The 17836-nt window shown below is 41.8% G+C and overlaps 1 protein-coding gene across 1 annotated transcript; it reads right to left on the reverse strand.

Annotated features, from left to right (window-relative positions):
* Window positions 1–12408: 12408 nt before the first annotated feature.
* Window positions 12409–13154, reverse strand: LOC137645262 (uncharacterized). The gene is made up of 2 exons (XM_068378083.1): window positions 12813–13154; window positions 12409–12711 (listed from the first exon to the last, which is right to left on the reverse strand). The coding sequence occupies exons 1-2, from the start codon at window positions 13152–13154 to the stop codon at window positions 12409–12411; spliced, it is 645 nt and encodes a 214-aa protein (XP_068234184.1).
* Window positions 13155–17836: the final 4682 nt, after the last annotated feature.

The following is a 17836-nucleotide window of genomic DNA, read 5'->3' on the forward strand; positions in this document are numbered from 1 at the left end:
CACAACGACATGGCCTGAGCCCAAAAAACGGATTTTGAGCGTAGCGAGAAATCTATTTTTGGGTGAGGAAGCCATGTCATCCTGATGGACCCACCCTCTTTTGGGACAAAAGGATAATGAATCCCTCCCTATAATACTGTATCTGCAACACCTACAAAGCTACAAAGAATGACGGTGGCGCCTCGCGGTGGCGGATAGGCGCATTATTTGCAGAGCAGTAGTGACTCGTCGAGATCGATGTCTCTGGGACGACTCACCTTATTCTTGCCTCTCTTTCCCCTCGTGGTGAAAGCTCTATTGGGGGTGTAGATAGCCATGAGACGTGTCAAGAATACGTCCTCTGATATTACGCGATATCCCTTCGTAAAATTTTAAGGGATATTCGCTCCAGTCGTTAGAATTCTGGATACCTTTGGTAAATTCTCTGGGATATATCACTGTAGTCAAATATACCTAGGAAGCTACCTATGAAGGAACTTCCATCAGGATGACATGGCTACCTCACCCAAAAATAGATTTCTCGCTACGCTCAAAATCCGTTTATTACTCTGATGTCCCATTCTAAGCTCAAAAACCGACTCAGTGGTTAAGAGAAAGAAACGAAACACCCCAGTAAAACTTTGCCAGCACTCAGTTCACAGCAAAGCTAACTGAGGATAGCCTAGGCTAATCAGAGGGAAGGGGGATTGCTCTTAAATCTCGCCAGGAGATTAGTATCGACTTAAAAGGTATAGGAGGTGTCAGTCTCCCCATTAAAAGACAATACAAGAGCAATGGGGACATGTAAGAAAGTATACTAAAGCCCCTAGGCTAGTAGCCTAGGAGCATTGAGAATCGTTCACCGAAACTTTCTTGTATACTATCTTGGAAGAGGAAAATTTTATGCAGTAACATTTTAATTGTATAAAATATTGCCTGAGCTTCAATAAAACTTTACCAGGAAGGTTTTATCATGCATGAAGTGTGTAGGTGCCTAGGCTAGGAAGACTAGTACTCTTGAGGCTTGATCATAAATAGCCAAATCCACGACAACAATGACATAATATAAAAATCCCTAGCTAAATTTCTAAATAGCTAAATTTATTAAAGTAAATAATCCCGGGAAAGTCGTTCTGGCTAACTAAATGTACAAGAAAGAACGACCGCGTCCATGACGCCATCCGGCTGGCAACAGCTCTTGTTACGTTAATTACGATCTCAATCGAAGAGCAAAACTGGCAAGAGCTTACATTTACACAATTCAAAGATATTACTTAACTTTCCAGAAACAGATGAGGCTGGTGAAGACATTATAGCGACAAATAAACTCCAAAATAGCAAGAGATAACACGGGATACCACCGGTCAACAAAGCTACGGCAGAAAGAATGGCTTGGTGGCGCCGCGCGGTGGCGATTTGGCACACTATTTACAGTACGGTAGAAGCGTCGCCTTTTTAACGACTCTCCTATATTCTTGCCACTTTTCCCCTTGAAGCGAAAGCGCTATTAGGGGTGTAGATAGCTATGAGACGTGTCAAGAATACGTCCTCTGATATTACGCGATATCCCTTATTAAATTTTAAGGGATATTCGCTCCAGGAGTTAGAATTCTGGATACCTTTGGTAAATTCTCTGGGATATATCACTGTAGTCAAATATACCTAGAAAGCTACTATTGAAGGAACTTCCATCAGGACGACATGGCCTAAGCTCAAAAAGATGACATAAAACATGGGCAGTATCAGCCCTAAAATATATACTGCATATGGATAACTGTACCCACATGATATACACCTTCCACTCATACATAATAAATTTAGAGGGCTGGATAAACATTGACAGACTTAACATGATTCCTGATACCTTAATAATAGTTGTGCATAGTTTACTAAAACTACCTAATAATCTAAAGTGAGCAGTAGGTGAGAGACGAGCAGGAGAGAGGCTTAGCTTGGGCTGCATGTAAACAATGCTTTCCCTCCTCAAACTTACCACCTCATTACCAACACAGTGTAACCATACCATAACTCCTCAGGTATGATGGGTTGGCCCCAGCATTAGACCGCCCAGTGACATACCTACTCACACTTCAAACCGGCTGCTAACGGTAACATGCGTTCGTTAAACGTACATACAAAAGATTGTCATCGCACTGGTTCCCGTCAGACGTACGTCTACTACTACAGCCTATACTCTCCCCGACAGAGCAAAAAAAAATGGCAATTTCAGCTTCTGGGATTAAACGGGAGCAAGATAGGTGAATGTGTGATCCCAGCATAAAACTTTCGTTCCAGAACACAAGGATATTTTCGAGTTACAAATATTTCATTTTTACATTAACATACATAAAGATAGTTTTATTTTTTGCATCATATAAGAAAAAAATAATCCATTTTCACGTCTTATAATACAATATACATAAATTTATCGTACATACAGCATAGGGCTATAAACATTTGAGCGTGCGTGCATTTCTTTTTGTACCTATAAGGTTCTATTTGCATATGCTATATTTCATCTTTACTGTTTTTGCTAACTACTTGCTTACAGAATAACCGTGTGCTGTCCTCACTTCACTCCACATTCTCTACAGGTATAAACATAATAAAACATTAAATTGCATTATAGCGCACCGTGCCGGTCGACCCTCATTATAGCGCACCGTGCCGGTCGACGCCAGGTTTATTTTTCTAATGATTCATACTTTTTTAAAAAACAATTTAGATATAACATCACATTCTAATAACTTCTACAAACTTCTGTTCAGATATAGCAGTGCATATTTAAAACAAAATGAACAAACTTTCAAATTAACATATAAGCCTCCTCTGCCGCCCAGGAAAAACCATAGATAAAAAACAAAATCTCAAGTTTTGAAAAAACTATGGAAACCTGTGTATCCACGGCAATAATGCAGAGTAACTCAAATTTGAGTGGTGGAACCTCACTCTTGTACTACTAATAAATAATAATGATAATAATATTAATAATAAATTCGACTTGCTCGGGCTAGCGTGCGCTAGAAAGTGACCACTTACTAAATACCTCTTCAAACATTGAATACGTTTCACCCAACACTAAATTCTCATTGGCCACTGCCTACATAATAACTGAACTTAAGTAACAATACACTTAAGATCTGCTTACATGTCGTTAGGACAATTATTTTTCGCTATACTTCGTAACGCGAAAAAATTCTAGTCCTCACTTCACTCCACATTCTCTACAGGTATAAACATAATAAAACATTAAATTGCATTATAGCGCACCGTGCCGGTCGACCCTAGATAATACCAAAGAAAGGGAGAGAAGGAAAAAAATGGAGAGAAAGAAATAAATGTTCCGATTGAATGATTTACACATTTAACCTCTTTTTGAAGCCTTTGACAAACATGTTTACTTGAAACAGACTACCAACACTCATGTCTATGAAGACACCTATCATTGACGTTATCGTTTGCGATGTTAGAACTTGTAGCCACAGTTTTAACAAAAAATTATGTTTGGTTACATTACAGGAGCTTTTAAAAAAACTTCTTAAAGATAAATCGATCAAAGGACAAAATCATTCCAGCTTCCTCTGTATCAAGCAAAATACATCAAATATGGAAAAGCATTTGTGACAACTTCCGATAGCAAAAACTTCACAGTATTGGTGATTTTTCATTTTTTTTTTTCTGTTCAACTAAGAAATCTTCAAATTACAATAAACTTAATTCCCCAAATCTCAGATAAGAAAACTTTAATGATCTATCAAAATAATAAAGAAGTTTTTCAATATAGGAAAATATAATCCGCACGGATTCTGCAACACCATATTATCAAAAAGATCCTTTGTATGCACCGATCTACCAGCTTAATGTTTCACAGGTGCTTGCAAAGATTTAACAAGTGAATTTTCCGTTGGATCTATGTAACCCCTCATTTCATGCATGCACGTTATGGCATAAATAGCTTGATCACTGGAGATTACTAAAGCGCCGGAATCTAATAAAAGCGTCATAAATAAAGCAACATACAATGGCATTTCGCTTTGCTCGTGACCATTATTGTAAGCTTCTCTTTGTTGAAAGACAAGTTGGTAGGCCTTGTCGGTGCTGTCATTCATCGATGATAGAAGATGTTCATGACAACTGAGGTCCCCCAATTTCCTGTCCAAATTAGATGCCACCGTTAAAGACAACTGCTGGCATTTCATTGCATTCACGATCCTGGAAAGCAGATTCCGAAAATAAAACATTGTACATATATACTTATAATTTCAAAACGGATTTTGAGCGAAGCGAAAAATCTATTTTTGGGTGAGATAGCCATGGCGTCCTGATGGAAGGTTCCTTTTTGGTAGCTTCCTTGGGTAATCACTACTAGGATTTTCCCAGAGAATTAAACCACAGGTTATCACAGAATTCTAACTTCTGGAGCGAGTATCTTAAGGGTTTCCCCTTAAGACATCGTGTATCAACAGGGGACACGCATGTATAGACGTGCCACATAGCTATCTGCACCCATTCAGAGTTAACTCTTCAATATGGCGGACAGGGAGTGGCTGGGAGCTGAGCCGCAGCCAATCTAGATGTGGCGATATCGGTACTCGCGATGTAAACAGACGGACGCCATTGCTTTTGATGACGTCACGTCCATCCTCATTCCTTTTCTAGTAGCTCGCTTCAATGGACGTGTTTTTCCCTTTGTGCGACTTTATCTGCTTGCATCCTTGCCATGTCTCAACCTTCAGCTTCATTTTCTTCTGGAAAGTTGAGTACAAAGGTTTAAGTATTGTTTAAATAAGCTCTGACCTTAAAGTAAATCTTACTTTTCGAGATATTTGCATATTTGTGGCAGAGCTTTGCCAAACCGGTCAGCGCCATTTTATGACGCTGCTGTTGCTTGCATACCTTATTTAGTTAGCCGCAACAGCCTTACCGGTATATAAATCACTAATCAGTGCTATTAGTTATTTAGTCTTCATAGCTAGGAACTTTATATCGTGTTTTTGACGCATTAGTTTGGGTCTTCGCTGACCCCATACCAGTAGGCTTTGATTAGCCCCTAGGCCAGTGAGCCTATACCAGTGTTAATGCATGATATTTCAGTGATCCTAGTGTTAGTTATGAAGATTCTGGCATTATTTTACAATACCATTGACAGTGATGCAAGTGTTTTTCGCCTTCAGGGACCATATAGGGGGTAGGTTATCTTGAGTGCCTTGCTAACCTAACCTTATGATAGGACCCCTATATGCTCTCTTCATCCCTAGCCCTAGGGCTTCCCTCTGGTAATCTTGTACCCTATTACATGTGATAGGACAAGACTCCTCAGAGTACTGTATCGCCTCCCCACCTAAGGGAATGACCCCTCCCTTAGTGTTGCGGACCTTAAAGGTAGGATCACCTCCTTTAAGCTGAATCGGTCCTTGACCTTTTCCTTGCGATACGTCTTCTCCCTTCCTTGATTAGGGTCTAACAACCCTAATCCAGGTTAGGTTGGGAGGGCTGGTTTATGTACCTTGCTGAAATATACGCGTGCACCGTTTTTCAGTTGGTCCACCTACTATAGGTTAGGGTGAGCATCTCCCTTCCTAGGTGGCCGCTCTGGTGCATAACCCATCCTTTCTTATAAGAAGACCCTTTCCCCCCCCCAACCTATCTCTTGCCTAGCCTAACCTACCAGTAGGTTAGGCTTCATATGTCCCCTGTCCTACACTCCACCCTAGGCTGGAGTGCTGGACCCCGTGGTGCTCCCAGTGTTGTCCGCTCTGATACATAGACCCTCCATAGTGCTATGGAGTCAGTTATCATTTGGTCGACATGAAGAGTCTCCACCCCTTCTTTGGGTACACCCTGTCCTCTCTTGGACTGCCTTAGCCCCCGGCCATTGCGGCCCCTGCTTAGGATGATAGATTCACCTCTATCATGGTGGTACCTTTTCCAGAGGTGTCTTGACTAGGCTAGTACAGCCTTGCCATCCCACCTCCATCTTTGGTGCTTGTCCCTTGCCGCCTCTACCCCGGCATCACCGCCGCTACGGGTGACTTCCTTATCCTTGCCGCCTTCCCCCGAGTGCCGGGGGATCGCCGCCGGCCGCCGGCTTACCGCCGTGGCCTCTCCATTCCCTCATAGCCTCGGCACACTGCCGACCCCTCCCGGAGTGCCGGCACTAGCAGCCGGCCCCCGGCCCCGGCTATGCTCCTTTATCCTTACCCCTGTCACCCTCCGACTGCCTCCGGCTGCCGGAACCGCCGCTCCTTGCCGGCGGCCGCCGCTACCGGCTGCCGCCACCCTGGCTTCTTTTGACCATAGAATGATCATTCTTGAATGCCAGAAACTCTGCTCAAAAACCTTTACCTTCTATATCAAAGTTAAATTTCAGCGAAAAATTTCCCTCTTTGCCGTGTGTAATAACCTTTTGTTACGTAAACACTCAAAGTTTAACAATAAAGCTTCCCTCGTTAATATCAACAGTCAAGATGGAGAGGACTTTCACTCTGGAATATTCTACTTAAGAATTTTTACCTCTCATTTTATTAATAACCTTTGGTATAAAGCACCAAACCTCAAGTTAAAGCATCAATTCCCTCTGTACCGGGACACCAATATTAGAGATTAAAAACCTCAACATATTTTTAAAAGTAGCAAAACAGTCTAAAGAATGAATAACTCTCACAAGTCCATAACTCTGAAAAATGTAAGCAAGAATTGACCATTCATCCATGTTAGTTGACAACACTTCAAAAAATCCGCTCTTTTGTACTCTTTCTGGGCTTACATACATTGATGACCTGAACAGTGTATTCAGTACAAGTTTAAATTCTTTGGTTTTCTATGATTTCCAAATCTTGCTTTTTGCTACCTACTTGCATTAAAATCGATTTTTTTTTTTTTTTTTTTTATCTGGAACAACGTTCAATCATTGCCAAAGTACTTTACATAATTCTGTCGACTGCCTCCTGCTCCTTCATGTTTAATTTTAAAGATTCATTTGCTGTGCAGCTTCCAACCACTTTTCATGATAAAAAAATGCGCTGTATTCATAGCTAAAAACTTCAGAATTACTCCAAACCTACTACTGAGGTGTCACAACATTTAAATTTCCCAACACCAGAGGCGTCACAATATAACTATTAAATCTGAGGAGTCACAATATAGCGGTAAATTTCCTATGAGGCGTTGCAATATATCTATAAGATTGCCTACATCCGAGGCTTCGCAATGTGATAAATTGCCTACATCTGATGCGTCACAATATAGTAATTAACTGCCTACATCTTAGGCGTCACAATAGAGTGATAAACTGCCTACATCTGAGGCGTCACAATAGAGTGATAAACTGCCTACATCTGAGGCGTCACAATAGTGCTAAACTGCCTACATCTGAGGCATCACAATATAGTGCTAAGCTGCTACAGTACATCTGAGGCGTCACAATATAGTGATAAACTGCCTACATCTTAGGCGTCACAATATAGTGATAAACTGCCTACACCTTAGGCGTCACAATATAGTGATAAACTGCCTACACCTTAGGCGTCACAATATAGTGATAAACTGCCTACACCTTAGGCGTCACAATATAGTGATAAACTGCCTACATCTTAGGCGTCACAATATAGTGATAAACTGCCTACATCTTAGGCGTCACAATATAGTGATAAACTGCCTACATCTTAGGCGTCACAATATAGTGATAAACTGCCTACATCTTAGGCGTCACAATGAAGTAATAGGTTAAATAAGTCTGATGCAAGTATATAGTTAAAATAACGACCAAAATAAAAAGAATGAATTTCTGCGTCAAAACGTGATCTCAACCAGAGCATCTGATATTTCTTCATTAAGTTCTCAACTAGCTTTGCTCAATATGTAAAAATACAGAAATACTTTATCGTTTACATTTTAACAATACCTCTCACGACAAATTTCGTGGAAATTATGTTACAGACAATTCTGTCCAAAAGATATTCGTTAAAATAACGTTTTTGTTAATTCAGAAGGTTTGGCATCTAAACAAGATCTTTAACGACATAGTTTATCCTAATACTGTAGTTACAAAATTTTCCTTCAGTATTCGTCCTCTGTAAACCTTTCCAAATAAAATTTAGAGTCTGAAAACCAATTATACTTTCTTGTAAATAAATCCAAATCTTGAAGCTTTTAAAGTAAATAGCTAGCATCCAGTGCCCCTTCAAAACAACCATCCGCAGCTATGCCGTCATCTAAAAATACTTCAATCTTCACTTCCTTAGATCTCCAATATCTAACAGACTTAAGAACTTTAGTAAAGATGTACCGCCGCTTTCAAAAATATCTAAAGATAATCCATTATAAAAACTTTTTAAATTTTTCCCCAATGAGAAAGATATTGGCAACGTTTTAATAGATTTCTATGCGATAAGCAGACTGTAGACTGATTAAATCCTTAAAAAGTTTGTAATAAAAAACCAGCCTTTGCTTACCATTTCCATTCTTGGTCACCGTCAAAGGAATTATTTCTTAGTTTTTCTGATACCAGTCACCCATTCTCTTTTAATAAACTCTGATTCGTCCCTTTCTGACCTATTGTTACCCAATCCAACAACCACAGTAACGGTTTTGAAATGGAATTTTATAATCGACCTTTTAGACGTCAATGACTATCCCAATCTAATTCTGTTCAATGTATTGTGAATAACAACCAACAGGCAATTAAAAACAATAAAATAAAATAAAATAAACACAATGTTCAAATTTCCTTGTACCAACTGCTAAGTATACAAAATAAAAACAGCTATATTTTCACTTATCGACGTCTTTCTTGGTACATTCCCGGGTCCAATGTCAACTCTCGGCCTTTATTGAGCTCTAGACCTCTTCCATCAAAGTTGATATGAATCCACACTTTCCCTCGATATTCAACTAGCTTGACACTTTCGACGATGCTGCTCTTTGCGTACTAACTCGTTTCTGCAGCAGTTTTAGATGTTCCTTGTCCTCCAAGTTGATAAACAATCGCATCTAATGCTAACATTTTCGTATCAGTTTCCTCAAAATAACGCGATGCTCATTCAAATGGTTTTCCATCATACTTTAACGAGGTGCGGATACTTGTTGAATATTCTGCTGGAAATCGGATAATAGATTGTCCATCACTTCTTGAAACGGTTTCAGCATTCTGATTGCTAGCGTGAAAACACTATTCACATCTGAAGCTGTATTTGACCCTGCCTGGCGTCCTGGCTAATAAATTCGACTTGCTCGGGCTAGCGTGCGCTAGAAAGTGACCACTTACTAAATACCTCTTCAGACATTGAATACGTTTCACCCAACACTAAATTCTCATTGGCCACTGCCTACATAACAACTGAACTTAAGTAACAATACACTTAAGATCTGCTTACATGTCGTTAGGACAATTATTTTTCGCTATTACTTCGTAACGCGAAAAAATTCTATTATTTGCCCATTGTAGGTTATCCCCGTTATATACTGTTTTACTGTTTTTGACTAACTTATTGCTTACAGAATTAACCATATATTTCATTTGTATTTTGTAGGTTATTCCCATTGTGTATATATATATATATATATATATATATATATATATATATATATATATATATATATATATATATATATATATATATATATAGATAGATAGATAGATAGATAGATAGATAGATAGATAGATAGATAGATAGATAGATAGATAGATAGATATATATATATATATATATATATACATATATATACATATATATATATATATATATATATATATATATATATATATATATATATATATATATATATACATATATATATATATATATATATATATATATATATATATATATATATATATATATCTATGTATATATATATATATATATATATATATATATATATATATATATATATATATATATATATATACATACATATTTATATATATATATATATATATATATATATATATATATATATATATATATATATATATATATTACTGTGCTATCATAGTAATCCATGTTTGCCAACGGTTATATTCGTATAAGCAGATGAGCAGCTTGGTGGAGTAATGAGAGATTTGGGTTTGGAGGAAATGCCCCCCTAAATCTCGATAAAGTCACTGGCAGCCAGGTGACAGATTGTCTCTTTGGCTCTTACTCCTGATGCCTGGCAGTTGATCACTCTAGAATTAGTATGGAATGGCAGGGGTCACTTGCCTTAGTTAGATAGGCACTGCACATCACAAGGAGCTGGCTATCCTCTGATGTATATAGCCAATGAATCCTCTAAGGATTTAGTCAGTCATGGAAAGAGAAGATAAAAGAATGGCCCCCATCCCGGGCATAGTGGGGTGCTAAGAATCTCCCGGTTTATAAATACTAAAGAAAAATTGAAAATAGGTAATTGGAATGTTAGAACCATGAATCGGATTGGGAAGTTACTGCAAGTGGAGAGTGAATTTATGAAATATAGTTTGGATATCTTAGCCCTAAGTGAAACTTGTCGGAAGGGGATTGTTAAGGAAACTTTAGACCAAAGCAATATATATATCTACTCATGAAGATCAGATGGAGTTGGAAGAGGAGGGATATGAATGATGATAACACCAAGAGCAGAAAAGGCATTAACCGAGTGAAGAGCTGTAAATAATAGATTGTTACTAGCAAAGTTCAAATCAAAGCAGTGCAATATGAGCATTATAGTTTGCTATGTCCCAACAAATGATTCCCTTGAAGAAAGGAAAGACGAATACTATGAAGAACTGCAAAGGGTAATAGATGAGATCCCTGAGAGAGATATGAAAATTGTGATTGGCAACTTCAATGCTAAAGTTGGCAAAAATAATCAACAGATAGAGAATGTGATATGTGTTGAGGGTCTTGGCGAAGTTGCAAATGAAAACGGAGCCCATGTCATAAGTTTCTGTTCAGCAGACAATCTTGTCATTTGAGGTACTCTTTTTCAACACAAGTATACATGGACTTCACCATGTGGCAATTACAAAAATCAGATAGATCACATTGCCATTAATAAAGAGAGAAGGAAGACTCTGAGAAATGTAAGAAGCTATAGAAGTGCAGATATTGGTAGTGATCGCTAGCTCCTCATTGCCACACTGAAATTAAAACTGAAAGCACCCAACAGAAAGATGGATAAAATACCTAGGGTTGATACAACTAAGCTTTTAGAAGAGGAGCACAGAAAAACATTTGCAATTGAATGTAGGAATCGATTTGCAGTCTTCGAATCTTTAAGAGATGAAGAACAAACAATTAATGAAGAATGGGGTGATATTAACCCTTTTACCCCTAATGGACGTACTGGTACGTTTCACAAAACTCATCCCTTTACCCCAATGCAAAAAAACTGCTATTTACATTTTTTTTTTTTTTTTTGCATATTTTTGATAACTTTATGAGAAACTTCAGGCATTTTCCAAAGGAATGTGACCAACCTGACCTCTCTATGACGAAAACTGAGGCTGTTAGAGTAATTTAAAAAAGTATATTGCAAAATGTGCTTAAAAAATCATGCCTGGGGGTTAAGGGTTGGAAAGTTCCAAATAGCTTGGGGGAAAAAGGGTTAAGAACATATATCTCTCAGTTGGTAGTGAAGCCTTGGGACACGCAGTTACAAGGAGAAAGCCCTAGATACTTGGGATACTATAAAAAGGAGACAAAGACAGAAATTGATTGTTAAAAGTTTGCGAGGAAGTAATGAAAATTAAAAGGTAGAGCATACTAAGTATTCCAGTATTGACAGTGAGGTCAAAAGAAAAGACAAGAATGACTAGAGAGAATATTAAGATAATAAAGCAGATGAGGCTGACAAAGCTATGAATTCAGGAAGTGGCTATGGTGTTGTGAGGACAGCAAGACGAATAGAGAGAGACTGATGGTTTAATAAACTTGCTACGGTCGCTTAGTTACAGAGTGCGGATGGAAAAGTAGCCCCGGAAGGGAACTGCTCGAACCGCCAAAATCATTATGCTTTTTACAAAAGACAAATTATCAAACAATAAGGCAGTAGCCTAAGGATATATACAAGATATACATTAAAACAAAGCTGTCAAAGAGCGCAACGTCATGAGACAAAATGCTACTGCGTGGCACAAATAATAAAATTACAATTTGCAGAAATGTGTCCAAGGGAAGGAAACACTATGGGGAAAACGATGTCCTTATAAGTACTCCCCCCCCCCCCCCGCCAGACAGCGGGCATCGGACATGGTTGATGCGATTAATCCCTGTATCGTAGAGGGCGACGTAGTTCCCCTCTGGTGCTTGAACGGAGGGGAAGGTTGCTCTCCGTCGGAGGAATTGTTTTCTTCTGTCATTGCGTGGTTTCTTCCCACTTGGTGGATGCTTTGCTCTGAGGCGGAATCCTGTGTCTACCAGGGCCCGCGGTGATCTTCTTGTTGCTTTCAAGGAACAGTGGTTTTAATCAGTCGATCGTCACCCTCTCTTCTTGTCCGAGGACATTCAAGAGAAAAGATTTGGCTGTTCTTCTGATGACCTTGTAAGGGCTGCGATAAGGTTTAGCCAAAGGCTGGTGGTGACCATCAACCCGGATAAAGACGTAGTCGCAGTCGTCTAGGTTCTCGGGCATAAAGTGTCTGGTCCTGTCCTTGTATGTTTTCAGGCATGGCCTGAATTTCCAAGCGATCTCTCTCAGGTGCTTCAGCTTTGTGTCGTCGGTAGTTGCAGGGAAGAACTCGCCAGGAACTGTAAGTGCCTCGCTGTAGACCTTTTCGGAAGGGAAGGTTCACCGTCTGCCCAAGGAGTGGTGGGAAGACCAGGGAGGACCCATGGGAGTTGCGCTCTCCAATGTTTGTCCGTACATCTCGCCATCAGGGCTGCCTTGAGAGTGCGATGAGTTCTCTCCAACATGCCGTTCGCTGCAGAGTTGTATGCCGTGGTGCTGTGGAGTGTCGTTCCCATCAGGTTTGCCAGAGAGAGCCAGATCTCTGACAAGAAGGCAGAACCTCGGTTCGTCGTGATATTATCGGGAGCACCGAAGCGGCTGAGCCAACTCGACAGGAGAGCTTCGGCGCAGGCATGGGTGGTGGCTTTGGACATCAGAATTGCTTCTAACCATCTATTGGAGCGGTCGACGATGTCAGGAGGTATCTTGCAGAACCTGAAGGCGGCAAAGGAACCACAACGTCCACATGGATGTGTCCGAATCATCTCTTGAGTTGGGAAAAATCGCCGACTCCCGACTCAGTATGGCGGTTGACCTTACTCGTCAGGAAGTTAATGAAAGTTCTTGCCCACTCACAAGCGTCTTTCTTGATCCTTGGCCAGATGAATTTCTCGGATAGTAGATGGGCCGTAGTGCGACCCGAGGAGTGTGATAATCCGTGGATGACGTCGAAGATCCTCCTTCTACAGGAAGCAGGAATCCATAGGCGTGGGCTGGTGTCACAGAGGATGGTTTCCCCGGCCGGGCCGAGGGGATTGTCCTTCATCTGTAGCGTTGATGTTGTCGTACGATAGTCCTGGGCCTCTGGGTCGCTCTGCTGTTCTACGGAGAGGTTGACATATTCGATCCCCAGGTGGACTGCGTTGATCTCAATCCTGGAGAGGGCGTCAGCGACGGGGTTCTTCTTCCCCGGTATGTAGCTGGCAGTGCAGACGAATTCTGCGATGGCTGCCAGGTGTCATTGTTGGTGAGAAGACCAAGCATCTGAGGACTTCGTGAAAGCGTGGATCAGGGGCTGGTGGTATGTTGCGATGGCGAAAGGGGTACCTTCAAGCATGTATTTGAGGTGGCAGATGGCGAGGTAGACGGCGAGGAGCTCCCTGTCGAATGTGCTGTACCTGGTTTCCGCAGGTTTGAGTTTCTTGCTGAAGAAGGCCAAGGGCTGCGGGTAACCGTTGACGATCTGTTCGAGGACGGCACCGCAGACGATGTTGCTGGCGTCGGTAGTCAACTTCAGGGGGGCGCTGTCGTCGTGGTAAACCAGGGTGGTGGCTTCAGCAAGGGCAGCCTTCGTCCTGTCAAAGGCGCGTTGCTGCAGGGGACCCCAGACGAGCTTCTTTGCTTTTCCCTTCAGAATTTCGTTGAGGGGAGTCAGGAGAGTCAGGATGTGGGCGATGTTGGGGGTGAAGCGACAGTAGTAGTTTACCATCCCCAAAAAACTCCTGAAGGTGCCGGATGGTTGTTGGGGTTGGGAAGGTTTTCATGGCGTCTACCTTGGTCGACGTGAGCGTCACGCCCGCTGCGGACATTTGATGTCCAAGGAAGTCCACCCTCTCAGCGCCGAATGTGCACTTGTCAAAGCGCAAGATCAAACCTTTCTCCTGAAGGCATTTCAGTACAGCGCGGACGTGTCTCCAGTGTTCCTCTTTCGTCCTGGAGAAGACTGAGATGTCGTCCACGTAACAGACACAGAACGGCAGGTCCCCCAGGATGCTGTCCATCAATTGCTGAAACATGGCCCCATCGTTGCGTAGGCCGAAGGTTGAATATAAGAAGGTGCAGGAGTCGAATGGCGTTATGATGGCGTTCTTAGGCACGTCCTCTGGGAACACAGGAATCTGAAAGTATGATTTAAGGTCCATTTTAGTAAAATTTTTTGCCCCATGTGGGGTGCTGGTGAGGTCTTGCATGTTTGGCAGAGGGTAGTGGTCTGGTGATGTGATGAGGTTAAGGCGCCGATAGTGACCGCAGGGCCTCCAAGTCCCGTCCAGTTCCTTCACCATGTGGAGAGGAGACGACCAAGGACTGGACGCCTTCTTGTATATGCCCTTCTGTTCCATGTCTTTGAAGGCACGCTTAGCATCTCTCAGCTTCTGCGGCCGGAGGCGGCGGAACTTGGCGTGCGTAGGAGGTCCCGTCGTGTTGATGTGGTGGTTGACCCCGTGCATGGAGGGAGACCTTGGCAACTGTCGAAGTTCTGGCTTGAAGACGTCAGGGAACTCCTGAAGAAGGTCGGCGTAAGGCTGCGCTACGACGGTGGAGATGGGTGTGATACCAGCACCAGCTCTCAGTGGGCGGGTTCGGCATGTCCCGGTGTCGATGAGGCGTTTCCCGGCGACGTCGTCGAGTAGACCATGGTGAGCCAGGAAGTTTGCGCCAAGGAGGGGGTGTCTATTGTCAGTGATGGCGAAGGGCCAAGAGTAAAATCGGCCCATGATTGTGATTTTCAGCACCCTAGTCCCATAACACCGTATTGGAGATCCGTTGGCGGCGATGAGCAAGGGAGGATCACTGCTAGGTGCACGTTTTTCGGCCGGTATGGGAGGAAACGTTGACTGCATACAGCCTACGGTTGGATACAGCATCGAGGATGTAGTATCCGATCTTGCTGCGATCAGCTACTGCAGCCACGGTCGATGTCGGCGGTGGCTGGCGTCAAAGTTTTTTTGGAAACTTGCAGGGGGCCCTGCACTTCATTGCGTTGCTACCAAACTGCTGGTGGTATAAGTACAAAGTCGGGTTAGGTCTATGGTTCTGCTGCATCGGCTGCGGAGGTTTCTTCTTCGTCAGGGCAAAAATTTCATCGTCGTCAACAGAGGGCGCCACCGAGGAGCCAAGGGTTGAGCAGCTGAAGGAGGATGATGCGCCAAGGCGGGAGGCCTTTGAAGCTTCAAATAACTTCTGTGCCCTAGACAGGAGGTCATTCATTGGCAGGGTGTCGGTATCGGTCAGCTGGGCTCTCACGTCCTGCGAAGGCGTCGCAAGAATATTTCGTGAGATAAGCTTATCTCGCATCGTCGTCTATTGTCATCGGTCTCAGGCAGCATGAGAAGTCCGACCAGTTCATCCCACGCTATTGCTGAGATCGAGGACCTTCTGTGCCCTTGCTGAAACGGAAAGTGAGTATATATTAATTAGTTTGGTTTGCAGGTCGTTGTATGATACCTGACCGGAGTGAGTGTCGAGCCATGGGGAGATCTTGTCAAACACCTCCTCAGGGATGGAGATCAGGACGATGTCAGCTTTGGCGCAGGGGTCGTTTAGCTTGGCTGCCCTCAGGAACCAAGAGGTGGTGTTATGCTGTCAGAATGGTGGCAGCTTTTTTTTGGCGCAGCGAAGTGGCTGCTGAGCACAACGAGCTGGATGGTTTCGTCATGGTCAGTTGATGCATCGGGCCAATGGCGTGAGCTGGTCATGTCAGATATACTCATCGTTGCTGCCTCACGAAAAAAAAAACCGAAGTGTGGGATAAAGCCAAAAAACGTCGTTAAATGTTAATAGCAAAAGGAGATATACGATGGTAACACAGCCACAATTAGTCCATTAATGGCAACCCAAAACTGCTATGTGTTACCAACATCTCCGGGGTCACCAGTTGTGAGAACAGCAAGACAAATAGAGAGAGACTGATGGTTTACTAGACTTGCAACGGTCACTAAGTTACAGAGTGCGGACGGAAAAGTAGCCCCAGATGGGAAACTGCTCCAATCGCCAAATTCATCGTGCTTTTTGCATAAGATAGATTATCATACAATAAGGCATTAGCCTTAGGAAAAATACAATTATATACATTAAAACAAAACTCTCAAAGAGCGCAGCATTATGAGACAAAAAGCCACTGCATGGCACAAATAATAAGATTACAATTTGCAGAAGTGTGTCCAGGGGAAGAAAACACAACGGGGAAAACGATGTCCTTGCAGTGTAAGAATTGCTCATAGAACTACTAAAAAAATCTCGACTGGGGCAAACAAGAAGAAGCATATACCCATCAAAAAGAGAGATGGCTCTGTTATAGCAACAAAAGATGAAGAAAGACAACGTAGGATGAAATACTTTAATCAGGTTATGAATTGGAGATATGAAGGGAATAATTTGATTGATATACCTGAAGCTGACAAAGACCTTGATATGCCCATGAATGAATTCAGTGGGTTTAAAGTCGAAGCTATCCTCTAAAAATTAAAGAGATGAAAAGCCACGGTAGAATAACTGCCGAGATGATACTGGCTGAAAATGAAGTGACTCCCAGACTACTTACAAGATTATTTTGTAGAATGTGGCATGAAAAGCCAAACCTGATGAATGGGAGTTGGGACTGTTGGTGAAAATAGCAAAAAAAGAAGACCTAACTGATTGCAATACTAATTCCATACTAATTCCAGTAAGATTAACCACCAGGCATCAGGAGTAAAAGCCAAAGAGACAGTTTGTCTATCGACTTAAACCCAATATGTCACCCTTCTGCCACTGACTTCATCAAGATTTAGGGGGACATCTCCTCTATGCCCAAAGCTCTCATTACTCCACCAAGTTGCTCATCTGCTTATACGAGCATAACCGTTGGCAGACATGGATTGCCAAGATATACCGCCTAGCACGGTACATATACTGCCTAGCCCAGTATGATATACCGCCTAGCATGGTAGATATACCACCTAGCACGGTATAATATACCGCCTAGCACGGCAAGATATACCGCCTAGCACGGTAAGATACACCGCCTAGCACGGTATGATATACCGCGTAGCACTGTAAGATATACCGTCTAGCACAGTAGATATACCGCCTAGCACGGTATGATATACCACCTAGCACGGTAAGATATACCGCCTAGCACGGTAATAAGATAAACCGCCAAGAACGATGAGATATACTACCTAGCACGGGAAGATATACCACCTTGCACGGAAAGATATAGGCCTACCGCCTAGCACGATATATATATATATATATATATATATATATATATATATATATATATATATATATATATATATATATATATATGTGTATTGCGAAATTATGAATTATTATTATAGCCTAGAACGTAAGATGTGTTTATCAATAAAATTTAAAGAAAATAAACCACCTTTGATTACCACTATCATAATTCATACCAGTCTCAATATCCAGTTATTATCAAGTAAATATTTATTATAAGTAT

The sequence above is a fragment of the Palaemon carinicauda genome, chromosome 8 (assembly GCF_036898095.1).
Source record: "Palaemon carinicauda isolate YSFRI2023 chromosome 8, ASM3689809v2, whole genome shotgun sequence".
NCBI lineage: Eukaryota > Metazoa > Arthropoda > Malacostraca > Decapoda > Palaemonidae > Palaemon > Palaemon carinicauda.

What these genes read in the sequence shown, in the direction of transcription:
- LOC137645262 (XM_068378083.1), bottom strand. Translation starts at nt 13,154, where the DNA reads ATGATTCGGACACATCCATGTGGACGTTGTGGTTCCTTTGCCGCCTTC. An exon ending in CTCTCAAGGCAGCCCTGATG is followed by an intron (nt 12,712 to 12,812) that starts GCGAGATGTACG and finishes CCTTCCGAAAAG; the next exon opens with GTCTACAGCGAGGCACTTAC.